General features: G+C 40.2%; 1 protein-coding gene across 1 annotated transcript in view; it reads left to right on the top strand.

Moving 5' to 3' along the window:
- prkd1 (protein kinase D1) overlaps positions 1–16209 on the top strand; it is a 79227-nt gene that overhangs the window by 37777 nt on the left and 25241 nt on the right. The window contains exons 8-16 of the mRNA XM_085391703.1: positions 660–737; positions 2887–3088; positions 3174–3297; positions 4227–4304; positions 4650–4817; positions 8769–8880; positions 9779–9831; positions 13199–13271; positions 14344–14450. Of these exons, the coding sequence (XP_085247829.1) occupies positions 660–737; positions 2887–3088; positions 3174–3297; positions 4227–4304; positions 4650–4817; positions 8769–8880; positions 9779–9831; positions 13199–13271; positions 14344–14450 (995 nt within the window). The remainder of the gene's footprint in view (positions 1–659; positions 738–2886; positions 3089–3173; positions 3298–4226; positions 4305–4649; positions 4818–8768; positions 8881–9778; positions 9832–13198; positions 13272–14343; positions 14451–16209) is intronic.

Here is a 16209-nt window from a genome sequence, read left to right as displayed (position 1 = left end):
TCACACCTGAGCCTCAACTCTCGCGGCCCGGTACCAAACGATTCACAGACCGGTACCGGTTCGAAGCCCGGGGTTGGGGACCGCTGGCTTAGAGTACACCCTGGATGGATCTTTGGAGAAAATCCATCCTAGTCACCAGAGCTTTGTTTAACAGTTTCTAGAACCTTGGTTATAGACATCATGTTGTACGCCCTTTCATTTAAGACGTCTGATGATGCAGTTCTATATCTCCCTGTTCCAACATAAGTGCAATTATGTTGGAACAGGGAGATATAGAACTGCATCATCAGACGTCGTAAATGAAAGGGCGCACAACTGGTGTGCAAACCAGTGCACAAATCAAGTAACATAAAGACATGGACAGTCTTGACCTCAACATGATAGAACACCTTCAGTATAAATGAGTGGGGACTGTGAGCCAAGGTGTAAGGTTGCAAAGGTTGGGCCAACATCAAACCCTATGGATTAAGAATAGGACATCCCTCAACTTCATAAAGGCATACGAGGAAATGCTTTTAGCAATATAGTGTAATCTGGCCGTTTTGGAGTTTTAACTGCATCATGTCTTCATCTGTATTAAGATTTTGAACAGTTACTGTGGAGCTGATGTCAAAGCCTCTTCCTAAGCCTTGTGTTCCTCTTTCTTGTTTCTCTCTCAGACTGTAAATTTAATTGTCATAAACGATGTGCGCAAAAAGTGCCAAACAACTGCCTGGGAGAAGTATCAAAAAATGGAGGTACCTACCGACACACAAACACATTTCTTTGTTTTTGTATTATATGAACACAGAGCGTTACTTTAGCCACCGCTACAACATCCATAAACCCCATCATAACTTAAAATTTTATTTTAAAATCAGGCTTGAAACTGAATAAAAATGATGCTTTAATTTCTTTTTCACACACACACACACACACACACACACACACACACACACACACACACACACACACACACACATATGTATATATATATATATATATATATATATATATATATATATATACATTCATGTATCTTTTCTGTGCTTATCCTATTTCCCTCCTGCCTCCATGTTCAACACCCTTTGCGCAATGTAGTCACCATCCCACCACTGCACACGTCTAACATGTCTAAACCTTGCCTCTCTAGCTTTGTCTCCAAACAACTCAGCCTAAGCTATCACTCCGTTGCATTATTAATTCTCATTCCTAATTTTGTCCATTCAACCTTGACACTCATCTCCACCAACACCTTTGTGCACTGACCAATGCTTTGGATGATTGATCCCTGGTAATGGACCAGTCATGTACTTTAACTCCATTTGCCCCGGTTTCACTGTTACTCCTACCTGTCTCTCATTCACACATGTATTCAGTGTAAAGGGGCCAGAGCAAGAAGGGGCTGTAGACAAATACTTTCTTGGCAGTTTCCCTAACCATGTCAGCTGTACTTTTCCCAGTCATCTGGCAGTTCTTCCCTACAACCCTTAACTCCTTCCTAAATGCTGCATAACATTCTTCCTTCAGCTTCCATAACTTAGTCCTTTTCTCATTCCCTTACTCTTCTTGAGTTCCAAAGTCATCCTGCAGACTACCACCTAATGCTGCCTAGCTAGATTTCTGATACTACCTTGCAGTCTCCAATCTTTGTCATGGTCCTTCATGGTCTGTTTGCTGTTTTGGGTTTATGCTGGGTTGGGCAGATCTTGGTATGACCAGATCCAGGGTTCACTCTCCACCAGATTTTATGCCTCCTTTAACTGGTAATCTGGCTCCTCCGTGTCTCCTGTGGTGACACAAGCTTTCAAGTGTAACACCTTCATTGCCATGTGTCCCATTTGTCCCCTGCCTTAAGAGCAGCTCCACCTCCAGTGTCCCCTAACTGTCTCTGTCAAACTGGTCTTCTCCTCCTGAAATCCTTGATCAAGAAACTCTCAATTTCAACTCACCTGCCTCTTCACCTTCCTACGACTCTGTCCCCCTGCAAGTATCTCTTCCAGACCAACCAAGTAGGCAGTCAAATTCACTCTAAACAACACTCTCTGGAGCTATTCTGTGGATTATCCAAGGCTAACTCTCTCAGTGACTCAGTGACAGGTCCTCCTACCTGCTTTGTTTTGTCAGGAATCCGTGTGTTTACCTCCCCTTTCAACTTCTCACTTACTTTAACTCAATAAACCTGTTGAACTTTAGACTTGTCAGTGTTGGGTCCTGTTTTGCAGCCTTGTTAGCTGTATTGCCAATTTAGCATATGACGCCTTCTACAAAAATCAACCTCTGTGCAACTTTCTCCACTCTTATACGTCACCTTTTGTTTTGTTTTTTCTTAAAGCATGTGATCACCACTACTACCTGCTCTTCTGCAATTCCTTACATCATACTTTCCCAACACCTCATCAGCTCCCTACTCTTCACATACATTTCTACTGAGGTCTAATCACTACTGTCTCATCTCTGGGATACTCTCTACAGGTTGTTGAATATATTCTAAAATTTCAATGATAACATTCAACGTCACTCCTTCGATCTAGTTTCAAACTCATGATAGTGTCTGACACTCTTGACCTCCACAACACCACTTGTGGGCTGACAAGACAGCTGAACTTTTTGAAAAGTTTGTGTCCCGTTACTTCTGGCATGAGAGTAAAACAGGAAGCCATAAAAAGACCAACAGTCAAACGTGGTGGTAGTAGAGTGAGGATCTGAATGACTTTCTGTAATTGATGGAATCTTGAATTCTGCTCTCAACCTAAAACTCTGAAGGAGAATTTCCTGTCCTGAAGCTTAGCACACTCGGATTATGTATCAATACAAGGGTTTGAAACACATTAGCATAACACATAAGTCCACCTCTGAATGGTTTAGAAACACAAAATGAAGGTCCTGAATTCTATTGTTGCATAGAACTTCTGAGCCCAGGTGCAGAATCGGATGCCCTCATGGTGGAGGGTTGCCTTGATGACCATGATATTGACAGAGGGGGTAGCCTCTTGGATGACATGGATGAAGCGCTGGCCTCAGAGAGTGGCTTGCTGCTAGAGGCAGGACCCAGCGATCTCTGTGACATGCACGACCCTGACCTAGATGAGTCCAACCGAGCCATCAGGTACTCACAGAACAATTACACACAAAGAAAAATATATAGTACTGAGATGTTTCTGAGGCTGTGTTTTTTTTCGTGCCCCTTAAAGCCCCTCCACCAGCAACAACATTCCTTTGATGCGAGTCGTCCAGTCTGTCAAACACACAAAGAGGAAGAGCAGCAATGTGATGAAAGAGGGCTGGATGGTCCACTACACCAGCAAGGACACTCTGGTACATCTTTCTTTTTATGTTTAACAGTCTATTTACCTCACCAAATTTGTGTTGTGGATGTTGTCTTACATGAAGCAAACAGCTAGCGCCCTCAGGGTTTTTTGTTTGTTTGTTTTGTTTTCGTTCTGTTCACTGGTTCGGATGTTATCAGGCTTTGCCTCAGTCTTAGCTTTGTCATCTACTCCTTTAATTTCACCGATTCCTCTGTCTTTGTGACATGAAACAGTGGCTTCTCAGTCTAATGATTAGTCAATCAGCACCCTGGGGAGAATTCGTGTAATTGTTAAATTTTTCCCAATTACTTAAATATGGTACACTTTAGAATTATAATTTAATTCATAATTAAATTATAAAAAAAAGACCTGAACCATGTGGAAAAACACAGTTTATTCTCATTACATTTCAAGAACAAGCAAAGAATCCAGTTGTGATGCTGTTTCTGAAGTCTTTGAGTGAAGGATAAGAGGACTCAGAAACAGGACAGAACGCGTTGCAGATATTTCACTATTTGTAATCAAAGTGCTGCTTCCAACTTTGTTTGACACATTATTATAAATATACACTTTGAATCGTACAAAGATTGTCTTAAGTGTTTGTGCTTCTTCCTATTTAAATAACGGAGATGGTAGGAAATATCGAAGAAACAAATAGTGAGAAATAATAAATGTTAAACTCATTCCTAATAGAAGCAAGAGTTATTTCTGAGAAAACTGCCACTTGTGGTTTGAGGATGTGTTGCTGTTCTGAAATTCTTCAGCTGCGTGAGTGTTAAAAACAAGTTGAGAGGCATTTACAGGTTGTCATTGTTTGTCTGCTTCATACTTATTTGCTCTCTTTTCTTTCCTCAGTTGTTTTGCTCTTTAATGTCACTCTTTTTTCTTTGTGGTATTCCCTTATTTTTCTTCCTCTTCTCTCTTCCAATGTTTCAGAGGAAAAGACATTACTGGAGGCTAGACAGTAAATGCATTACGCTGTTTCAGAACGACACAGGAAGTAAATATTACAAGGTAAGACCACTACCTTCCAGCAGTTTATTTGTTGCTGCAAAGTCATCACTGCAGGTGTGCCTGTCTTTTAAAGACTAACTGCTAAGTTTACAGTAGTAGTCTTTTTTGAACTTGAGTCTGCTGAGAGAGGCCTGATATACCTATTCTACTTTCTAAACTCAGCAGTCTGAGAGCAATGTGATCTACTGGTATGAGATATATGTTAATTCATATTTGAATGTAAATTACTTGCAACACAGCACACCCCTCAACTACAGATTCAGGAGGTACATCATGTATGGTGTACTGGTGCTGATACTGTAAACTGTATTCCACCCAGACCCCTGTACTTCATCCTCTCTGCAGGAAATCCCTCTGTCTGAAATCTTGTCTCTGGAGCCTGCTCAGAATTTTTCTCTACTTCCTGATGGAGCCAATCCTCATTGCTTTGAGATCGCCACGGCATCACTGGTTTATTATGTTGGAGAGAACCTGCAGAGACCTGAATCATCTGTGACAGGCAGCAGCATTCTGGTGAGATGCAGATTTAATCTGATATGATGCAAGATAGGTTCTCTAAGATCATAATTAGATTTGATATTATTGATAGATTTGATATCATCCTTAATGTGCTTGCATGATATCATGCAAACACTTTAAGGAGAAATGTTTTTCAACAAAGTCTTAAATCGGATACGTCAGAGCTGGCAAAATCAAGACATTTGTCACATTTGTTTTTCAAAATTTTGAAAAACTCACATTTACATGAAAGATTTAAATTCACAGTTGATCAAATGTCACTGAGTACTCCTTACTAAAATCTCTTTTTCTCCAACTCTGTTCTTTCTTACATCTTTCTTCATTCAGTTCAGTTCAGTTCAAATGTGATGATTATTTGCAGCTAGCAGGTTGTAGCCATCAGTAATAGTAATAAATCACACAGCAATAGTACATCGAAGATACTGAAGTGGGACATAACTACCATAGCTATGGTAGCTACCATAACTCGAACAAGGTAGTTGCAGTAGGCTAATGTTAGTTTTTAAATAAAGAACTTACTTCCAGATGTTTCTTTAGGTTGGAGTCTTTTGATGCTGAGAGCAGCTTGGTTGCTGGCAAACAAAGTTTGCATTGCAAGGTCAGATTTTGCCCATCCCATTCTTCTCATGAAGTGGTGTCAGAATTTCCAAGTAAGAAATGCCTTCCTGCCCGTTCACTGCTGGCTCTGTTGTGCTGGCTCTGGGTTCATTGTGTAACTGACACCACCAACATTAACTGGACGCTCACATTAGAGCCTCTTATTGTGTGCTTTGTTTGGGTTTCCGGCAATGTGTGGAATTACCAAAATTAGAGAGGGGATAGCATAACATATGAAACAGGAAAAGATTGCCGTGTAATCCGTTTATTTCAACAAAGTAACTGTATTCTAATTATCACCTATTTAAGCAGTAACTGTAACAGAATACAGTTGCTCATATTTTGTATTTTAAATACGTAACGCCGGTACATGTATTCTGTTACTCCCCAACACTGGTGACATGAAATAATAACACCCCTCAAATGCAATCATGTTAAGAAAGATATTTGAGAGATATTGGTGTAAAAATTAAGGGGGTGAAAGTTTAAAAAATGTCAGCTATAAAAATATTAAACTAAAAGACAGAAATCGAAAAAGTGACGTTTCCCCTCTGTGGTACATGGATTACAGTCTTCTTCTACCATTCATACTTAGTTATTTCTGCAATGAGAAATACTTTCAAGTTAAAATTTTACATAACTTACTTTAAAAAAAATCAGAAACTACTAATATTTTTAAAGTTTGTTTAAAGTGATGAAGTGCGATTTTAAAAATCTTTTCAGATAAAGTTAGATCAAAGTACAGTACTAATAATTCCTATATGTCTCATTCAGGATTCAGACTGCTCTAAAGACTTGTTTTTTAAACTCTTTGCATTTGTGAATTTATGTTTTTCTGATAGGAACTAAATAACTAAATATTTAAAATAAATATATAAAAACAAAAGACAAAATAAAAGCATGAATTCTCCATTCAATTAGCCATGAGGGCTCCCCCTGTCTTCCTCTGTGGCCGAGTACAAGCCCCTTAACCCCAGAAATGGGCCCACTGAAGGTTGCCAGGGATTGGCAGATGCAAGTGGACTTGGATCCCACAGAGATCGTAGCACCTACTCTGCGACCAGACCTCGTCCTTTGGTCTAACTCCCAAAAACTTGCGTATGTCATTGAGCTGACGGTACCATGGGAGGAAGCAATTGAGGAAACATTTGTGCGTAAGAAGCTGTGGTATGCCAACTTGGCAGCTGAGGCAGAGGACAGAGGCTGGAAGATCAAGGTGCGCCCGGTGGAAGTGGGATGCAGGGGCTTTGTTGCCAGTCCAACAGCAAAACTGCTTAGAGAGATTGGGATCAGAGGACAGGCGCAATGGCAGGCTATAAGAGAATTGGCTAACACTGCTGAGAGGACCAGTCACTGGCTATGGTAGGGGTGGGTTTTAATAATCGATTCATCAATTAAAATCGATTCTGGCTTGGATAACGTGATATCGATTCATTAAAATCCTGAATCGATTTTTTAATATAAATGTATTTTGCCCGAAATTCCAGAATCTCAGGTGAAACGTCACAAAATTTTGACAACCACCAAACAGCTAAAACAGTAAATGAGAGCAGGTACACGGCTTCTGCACAAAGACGTAAACACAAAGCGCGGACCCGCGGATCAGAATCAGTGAGATGTGACTTTCTCATCCGACGGCACGGACACGGTCGGGGCTGAAAGCCAACAGCTCGCTGATTCTGATGTTTCGGCTGGTCCGCGCTTTGTGTTCGCGCCCTTTTTGCGCTGATTCTAAAGCTGTTAGTTTTATCTCTCTCCAAACAATATTGACCAAACCAGCAGCAAAAGAAGATCCAAACTACGCTTCACATAAACATCGTCATGAATTCACTCTTACTTTTGCTGTTTTGCTTCCACCACAATAAAATCCCACTTCATGCACAGCTCTCTCTCTCTCTCTCAGTGTACTTCAAGAACAGTTTCCCGTCTATCCCCGAAATCTGTTTTCTGCATTATTCGCTTGCTTGTTACGCACAAGACTACCGTTATTTACAGCGCTGTCGGCTGATGTTTTTTTTTCCCTTTTACTTACTTCCGAAAAGAAAACCTAATTTCTGCCGTTCAATAGGCTTCTGAACTTTTTAAAATTATGCAAAATGCAAAACGCTCAGCTGTGTTTGTAATAAAACCGCTGTAACTTCAGAGGTAATGTTCATGTGCTGGTTAATGGTTTTCTTTGGTTTTTGATGTACTGTGGAATATTTTTATAAAATCCCAGGCCAGGAAAATCACCTTCATGTTTTTCTGTGTTTTATCTTCAGCTACTTTGACACAAAGGCATCTGCTGTCATGCTCACACCTTTGATAAAGTCTCGAAAGTGTCAGCTTCCTTTTTATAGATACAAAAATATGTAAATGTACTGATCTGAATTATAATATTTCTGACTGTCTGAGGCAAAATTTCCCAGATTCAAATCCAATCGAATCGAATCGTGGATCGAATCGATTCAGGACCTTGTGAATCGGAATCGAATCGATTCTAGAAATCAGTGACGATACCCAGCCCTACTAAAAAGGGCTGCCTTGGGTAGCTAAGGCAGTCAGCTAACCGCGAGACACAAGCCCAGGATTTATCAACCCGTGGTGTGCCTACCTCAACAGGGGGCGTCAAAAGGGTAAAATATAACATTAGAAATTTTGCTGGTTGACTGATACAGCTGTCTCAGGGCCTCCTGGGGACTGTGCAGTTAACCTCATGGTAGTGAAACCAAAAGGAGGAATGAAAGAAAAGAAAAATATTCTGCTCTTCTCCCCTCTGCTCTTCCTCCCAGTGGGGAGGTAAAGCGTACAGCCCGATCTGGCAGGGAGGTGTGGGAAGCCAGATTGGGCGCCCCCCTTCCAGCTATCCTCTCTGCTCTCTCCTATCTTGTTCCTTTTTGTCTTACTTCTCTCTATCACCTTTTCTATCCCTTTGAAGAAGTGAGGCTCCATAAATGTTAAAGAGGTAAGTATTATTTCTCAGTTTCAGTGATGAGATAGAAGAAAATAAACTGTAGAAAACTAAACAGAAGAAAGAAGAAGAAAAATAACAAAAACCAGTGACACACTGGCAGGGCCTTCTTAGATGAGGGTGCCTAGTGATAAGGGCCGAAACACCCAATGAATCTAAGGTCCACTATAAGATCCCTAATCCCTAAACCTAACCAAGGAAGAAAAAAATGGCAGATTAGCCTGGGTAAAAGACTGAAAGCTCAGGCACACAACGCTGTATGCCGCTGATAAAGTTTCTGAGCTGCCTTTCCTCATAACAGCCAAGATTTTCTCCATTTGAAGCAATGTATTATCAGGTATTGTAACATCTAGTCCTTTTACTGAATCAAATTGTGAGTACCAGAATTGTGATTTCAGGTCAGCGGTGTTGGGCAGGATGTGGCTCGAATGTGGGAAATGGCCATCCAGCATGCTCTGATGCCAGCGGTTTCTACAGGAATTTGCCACAGTTCCCACCGCAGTGGACACAGTACGTTGTTGTAATATTATTGGCCTGTTAATATTACATGTATAAGTTAGCATTTTTTGAAGATTTTTTCTTTCTATCTTTTTAACAAAAAGCTTAAAGGGAGTTCAAATAAAAATGTGCTGTTACAACCACTTGATTTCAACAAATTAAGTGATGAACTAGTAGCAGACAATCTCAGCCACTCATTGAAAAAATGAGTTGAAGTCTCAAAGCTGTTTACATGTACAGGGTCACACCTATCTCAACCACATTAAAGTATTTCCAGCACAGTTTTCACTTTGTCTCCAGCCAGAGACTATTTGGAACAGATAAATCACAAATTCAATGTATGATTTCTTTCAACTCAAGTATTTGTATCCATGTTGCTACTGAATTCTCCCAGAGAGTCTCAGATCCATTCAGGGCCAACAACACCCACACAAAACCCATCAGAGATATTTCAGGCATTTCACTGACGTCAAACCATCATGACTAACACTTCAGTGTGGTTGTAGTACCTTTTATGATTAAAGAAATGTGTCTCAACTAGCAGATTGCTAACTGGTTCACATTTATCACATATTTATTTCTAATGCACACCAGAAGTGTGGCTTAGAGTAAACAAGTTAATATCCTTTTACAGATGCCCTGTTTTTATTGTTTTTGCTTCACAGAGAGATGTGCATCCGCTGAAATCTGTCCTTCTGATGTTGATGAAAAAAAATCTCATTTCAACTGAAAGACTGTGTTTCACAATGTATATTATCTCAGATGCTTTTTTAATCATACAAAATCACAACAACAGTCAACTTCACATTGATAGGTAAAGACCTCAGAATAACAGGAGGATGCTAATTCACTGTTTTTTGTTATCCTGTTTTTTTTTTATTCTAATCTTACTTGTGTCTCTCATTAACAGAGGAGATTTCAATCAGTATTTCAGTTTCCAACTGCCAGATCCAGGAGAATGTGGTAAGAGAAAAAATACAAATACACACACACACACACACACACACACACATTTTTGGATTGCTTTTGCATAAAGTCTGTGGCTCCATAATGTAGTGGATAACATATTTGCTTGTTAAGCCAAAGCTTTGTGGTTTGAGTCCAGCTGGAAAGCCAGATCAGGAAGTAAGGCCATCCATTGCAGTGATGACCCCTTGTAACAAGGGTGTAGCTTAAGGAAGCTTCTTCTTCGTGCACCATATTACAAGGTTTAATTCTCTTGTAAAGTGTTTTCTGGCATTTGAGGACAAAATGAAATCGCTATGCGATAAGACACTTTACCCTACTTGCCTACTGGTGTTGGCCAGAGGGGCCGATGGCGCGATATGGCAGCCTCGCTTCTGTCAGTCTGCCCCAGGGCAGCTGTGGCTACAACTGTAGCTTGCCTCCACCAGTGTATGAATGTGAGAGTGAATGAATAGTGGTATTGTAAAGCGCTTTGGGTGCCTTGAAAAGCGCTATATAAATCCAATCCATTATTATGACATCGACGACATCAGAATACCAAGAGCCTCTAAAACTACTGACATGGCCGTCTATCTCCATGTCACCTGCTGGTTAGTAAAGTCCTTATGTTATATCATGAAGCCTTGTGCTGAGCATTTTCACCTTTGCTGTCTTGGTGTTTTGAGACTTGAGGGTAATGACTTTTCTCTGACAATTTCTTAACCAATGAGGATTCCTTAACTAATCTCAAACTAGCCTATAAAACCATCAGGAAAGTGATGTCACAAAGTAAGGGAGCCAACCAATTTTTATTTGAGATCAAAGTAATAAAGCTGAGAAACACTGAATTGCAGAATGTCACTGGCAAATAAACTTCCTTGCAGATACCTGCTCTGTAAATAAGAGTTAAAGAAAGTGACAGTGTTCTTTCAAGATCTACAAGTTCACAGGGCAAACAAAGCATGTCACAATCTTCATCAGGCAAGAGTGCATATTGTGTTTTTCTCTCATTTTAAATGAGACACTGACTTGCTTTGACTGAACCTTTGAGACATTTTTGCACCGAGGTTTCACCCGACCTTCCACTAACGGTCAGTCAGTTAAGTCATGTGGTAGGATGTGTCCCCCTAGGCATGATGATATTGGACAGCTAATGTTTTACATGGATGACCCAAACCTGAATTAGATGTTACATCAGCACCATGCTTTCATTCATGCTTTATTTCCTGGCACTCCAACTGACACTGCACTCAAACCAGCATCAGGACATGTTGTTTGTATACCCACACTTATAAACAGAGTCCCCATCTTCAACCTCTGACAGACAACACAACATCCTGTTCATACTCAAATCACCTCCATCCAGTTCTTTTTTTTCCTGCTTTCTGTCACTTTCTTCTTAATTTGCATTTGAAGACTTCTGGGTCATGTTGCAGAGATTCCCAGAGCGTGTCACTATGCTTGAAACACTACATTTACATCAAAAAGATTTACATCAGGCTCCAATATCTGCAAATTCTATTCATTTTTCTATTCATTGCATTGCATATAAATGCAACTGCAGAGAACATCAAGTCCCATTTCTATGCAGACGTGCACCTCGCCGTCTCCAAGGTGAGCACGTCTTCAAACACCTCAAATGGAGATTACTGTGATTACTCACTCAGCCAAACGGTTTCCATGGTGACGATGGTAATTACGCAGTGAGCTCGGGGAAGGGGGAGGAAGTTTATAATATTGTATTTCTGTTCTCTTTGCTTGAGGTGTGATATTAGGCTGTCAGCTAACAGGGGAGAAAAAGGAGACGTAATTACAGACAAATGAAGGAGAAAATATTTTGCAGCTTTGGTGTCAAAGCTGTGGAGGATCACTGACGTTGTGTAGTTACACTGAGAGAGGTGCACAGTAGGCTTTCTCTACCAAAAAATTAATTCCGGAAATCTTCTCTGCCAGGTGATGAATTGATGCATTCACTTTTTTTTTGTTGAACCCACTTTCTGTGAGCCTCCCTTGCTTTCCTTCATTGCAGTTTTCCATTCAAGGAACTTAACCATGACCTGAAACTTTAATTACAGAAACTTGCAGGTTCAGGCTATTTTAAACCCGAGAAAGGTATGTTTTATGGCCCAGAGTGCATAAGAATGTTTTACAACTTGTTGTCATAGACTTTATATAAAAAAGGACCTACGGTGTCTCCTGTGTGTGAAAATGTAAGTCAAGTCAAGTTAATGTTTATTTCTGTAGCACACGTAAAACAAAAAACTTAATAGAGAAAAGTACTATACAAGCTATACAAATGATGACTAAATTAGCAACAAATATGTGCTAAAATACACAGTCTCAGTAAGACATAATCAAAACAACAAACAGGGTTTACACAGTAAAAGCTATGATATACAGCTTAGCTAGAGCTGAAAGCCAAAGAGAATACGTAGGTTTTTAACCACATTTTACAAATCACAGGGTGACTGGGTTAGCTCTTATGTGCAATGGTAGGTGGTTCCAAAGATTAGAGGCTGACACCAAAAACGCTCTGTCACCTCTATTTAAGCCTGGCTCAGAGAACATCCAACTTAGTTGGTCTGTAGACCTAAGTGCTGTGGTCGGAGTGTAGGGCTATAAATGTTTAGTTAAGTTGGGTGGGACCAGTTCATTGAGACTGAGACATTGTTTCTTTCCCAGTAGGTGGGGGGGAAACTTCTCAATTTTAAAATGAGTTGTATTGGCACTTAATTTGATCTATGACCTCAGGAAACAACGAGGAGAATGAGGTTATGGTCTCAATCAGTAGTTTCAAGATTTTTATTTTTTATCATCTTTTTATTATTAGTCTTTTGTAGGTTGTGGTCCCCGTTATAGTCAAACAGAATCCCAAAGAAGGTCATGCTTCAGGATGGACCTATTCTGTATTCCAATTGGTAAAAGTCACTTGTGATGTTAACACCAGAGCACCTCAGTAAAAGCACCAATGGGTGACGTCATAGCGGACGGTGTTTGCTCTGCTAACTTGACTAAAGGATTTTTTTTTAGTTTCCATCTTCTCATTTTGGATCTGCATATGTTATGCTTGGTTTCAAAACATCTGCCATCGCCCAACAAGCATTTCCTAATGCGTCCATTTGTAAAAAGACTGAGGACAAAACATTAAACTTCAGTTCCATCCTCAGGGTGGCATGCCCCTGCAACCAGCTCTTTTATCTCCATGGGCTCATAGATTTGGACACCCTGAACTTCAGCCTCTCCCTGCATCCATTATCCTTTGGCAGGGGGTTTAGGCTTCGCTACACTGGTCTCAGTCATTTATTTCACTTTCATTTGACCCTTTTCTTGGACCCCATCTGATTATTTATGAATTGCTACTCAGACTGTGTTTTGTGTTTTCCAGGACATCAACTCAGTGTATCAAATCTTCCCAGACGAGGTTCTTGGCTCAGGACAGTTTGGCATTGTGTATGGAGGTAAAACCTGAATTTGAGACACGCTGTCATTGCACCAAATGCATAATGTTTTCTTTTTCAGCACAAAAAAATTAATCTTCTATTTCCAATACATGTAAATGTATTTTTTAAAATTCTGTGACTTTATTCTCCTGTGGAACGCATTCTTCATCTATGAGACTCTGCACAGCTAAAAACACAGGAAATATTACTTGGTTTTAACTTAGAAAGAGAGACAAAAAATCAGTTGGGCAACATGAAACTTAATCACAATTCGTTTTTGTTGTTTCAGAAAAAGGTTTTGTAAAACGTGCCACAAAGAGCCCGATTCATTAAGATGAAATGTAACCTCTGTGAAACACAGTGCAGGGAAAAAGTTCAGTGATTTTGTTTGTCGACATAAAACTGCAAAAAAATTGGAAATTTCATCTGTGGTGCCCGATGTTTAAAAAGTTCAATAATCCTGAGAAATATCTTTAAGCATGGGATAAGATCAGGGAGTAATTGTGACCGCCAGGTCCACATGCAACAAAAAGACACGATTCTGTAGTAGAAATCACTGCAGCTTTATCTCAGGGCACCAGCTTCACTTACTACAGTTATTTAATTCTGCTCTCTTCTTCCAATCCAGTATCACAGAAAAATTATACGCACACACACAAGCACACAAGCTCAAAACTCCTTAGCTGAGGCTTGGCTGTCGTTGTGTTTGCCAACACCATACCCATATCACAGATATGTGGTTAGATTTTGAGGATACTAAAAGTAAGACCATAAGGATGTAGAACTTTCTGTATTCACAGTGGTGCTTAAACACATATGTTAATAATGATTATGTTGGTAAAGAAAAGCTCCCATTAAAAGGGGATCCTGGAGGACACAAGGTAAGATAAACTTTGGAAACATTCTTCAGATGTCAAAGTTTACCTAACCAACGCTCCAGAAATCGAGAATATTGAAGAATATTACATTTACAGTGTTTAAACCCATGAAAACCAATTCTCACATTCAGGTTCTTCAACTTGTTGCTTTGATTACATTCTGGAACAGCTGAGTGTGTTTGTGACTCAGATTGGGGTTTTATTCCACGCAGGTAAGCACAGGAAGTCCGGCCGAGACGTTGCCATCAAAATCATCGACAAACTCCGCTTCCCCACCAAACAGGAGAGTCAGCTGCGCAATGAGGTGGCCATCCTGCAGGTAAACACACACACACACATCCATGCTGCTCAGGATACTGTTGGCAGGGAGTAAAAGTTCCTGTTGTGAACCGTGGCAACACTGTAGGGGTGTGACATCTGAAAATATTCCTGCTCTGCCGCCGCTGCTGCTACACACACCTGCACATAAAACACACTTGAGTTCACCTCAGCTGATATCTGTTCTGCTTGGCTGCTCAGCAGACTGGAGCTGTTTGGGAAATGGCTTCCTGCTACCTTTGGGGTCCATATCAGCTTTTTTGGCATTTTATTTGAATGATTGTTGTAGCCGTTAGGGAAATGGGTGAGGATGCTTTCGGATCTTTGAATCTTTAATCATTAATATCGTTTCTATAAGAGGCAAAGTACAGTGGATACAATTTTACGTTCTTCATATTAGAGAGAGAGTTGTGGTCAGTGTACACTGTCACATTTACTTAAGCTTATTGTATAAAGTCATATCATGTTCACCCAAAACAGATTTATCCTCGCTGAAGTGACATAAAGTAATGTCTATGAGCTTGGAACAACCAGAGCTCTTCACAGATTGGTTGGATGGGATCGTTGAACCAAACAAGCACGCTCATTTATACAACTGCAGCGTCTACATAAACCACCCACACATATTACAGTATGACAGTGTTTTTTTCAAAATATAAGCCGTGGCATTCCTTTATATAAACACTCTCAGAACTGCGTGTTTCATGCCTTTCACTTAGCCAAGTCATGCCAGCACTGCTTAAGTTCAACATCCTGGTGCTATACCCATCCTGCTCTCTCTTCTTCATCTTATGAGCATCATGTTTTTGCTTTGGTTTGCTAAATATAAATTATAATGTGAGCCAGGACAGGAAGTACAAGTAAAGAAGTAATATATTTGCCACCGTACCTCCCAGGGAGAGAAGCAGGCACACTTGTTCTTGATCAAATACATCTATGATAACACGATATTATGCTCTCTGTTTCCCAAAAATGACAACATAAAAGCCATAATAATTTAAATATTAGTTTATTGAAAGTGAAAATAGCAAAAACAGCGCTATCCATCCTCCGAGGCCATTAAAAATACTCACAAGTGCCATCGTGATTGTTAATATTCCATATCAGTGGCTTATTGCAAACCAGTCAGTGCATTCAAAGCAATGGTGGGAAACCTTGCATCTGTGGGATTAGGGACTTCGACATGTATTTCCCACGTTTGAAGCACGCTGTCCCTGTTTCGCAGTCATCTATTGCAGAGCAGAAGTTGCATCTCTTTCCCTTCTGTCTCCTTGTGTTGGCTTCTTGTGTGACGTGTTGATCAGGGCCAGGCTCAGATTGCTGTGCTGCCATTGCCACTGCTGCTAAAGCTCCCACGCAGGGAAGATGGTGTCATTTTTGCATGCAAAGAGTCATGAGGGCCTTTGACATAAATGTTTCCTTTGCTGCCTCAGAGCTATCTTCATCGTTCATCTTGGAAGATTAGGTGAAGCGTTTTTTGAACAGAAAATCTTGATGTTATAACTTTCCCACTCTTAAATTCACAGCTCAGATGAATTTATTTTATACTAATATTTACTTATATGTAAAACCCCTCATTAGATCTCTGTTTTAATCTCAGATTAGGATAAAAGACTGTAACGTGTTAGATTATTTTGTTACATATTGTGTTTGTGTCATGGCAGTCTCTGACGTCTGACTTCTGTTCCTCATGTGCATCATATGTGATCAGTCCTGTGCTGTTTTACTATTTCACTGTTTTGAGACTCACCCATAACACT

This window comes from Rhamphochromis longiceps, linkage group LG19 (genome assembly GCF_057381845.1).
Source record: "Rhamphochromis longiceps isolate RC_006_pf linkage group LG19, R_longiceps_female_GT1.1, whole genome shotgun sequence".
NCBI classification, from domain to species: domain Eukaryota; kingdom Metazoa; phylum Chordata; class Actinopteri; order Cichliformes; family Cichlidae; genus Rhamphochromis; species Rhamphochromis longiceps.
The sequence above is the reverse complement of the archived record's forward strand: the minus strand, read 5'-3'. Positions and strand labels throughout refer to the sequence as shown.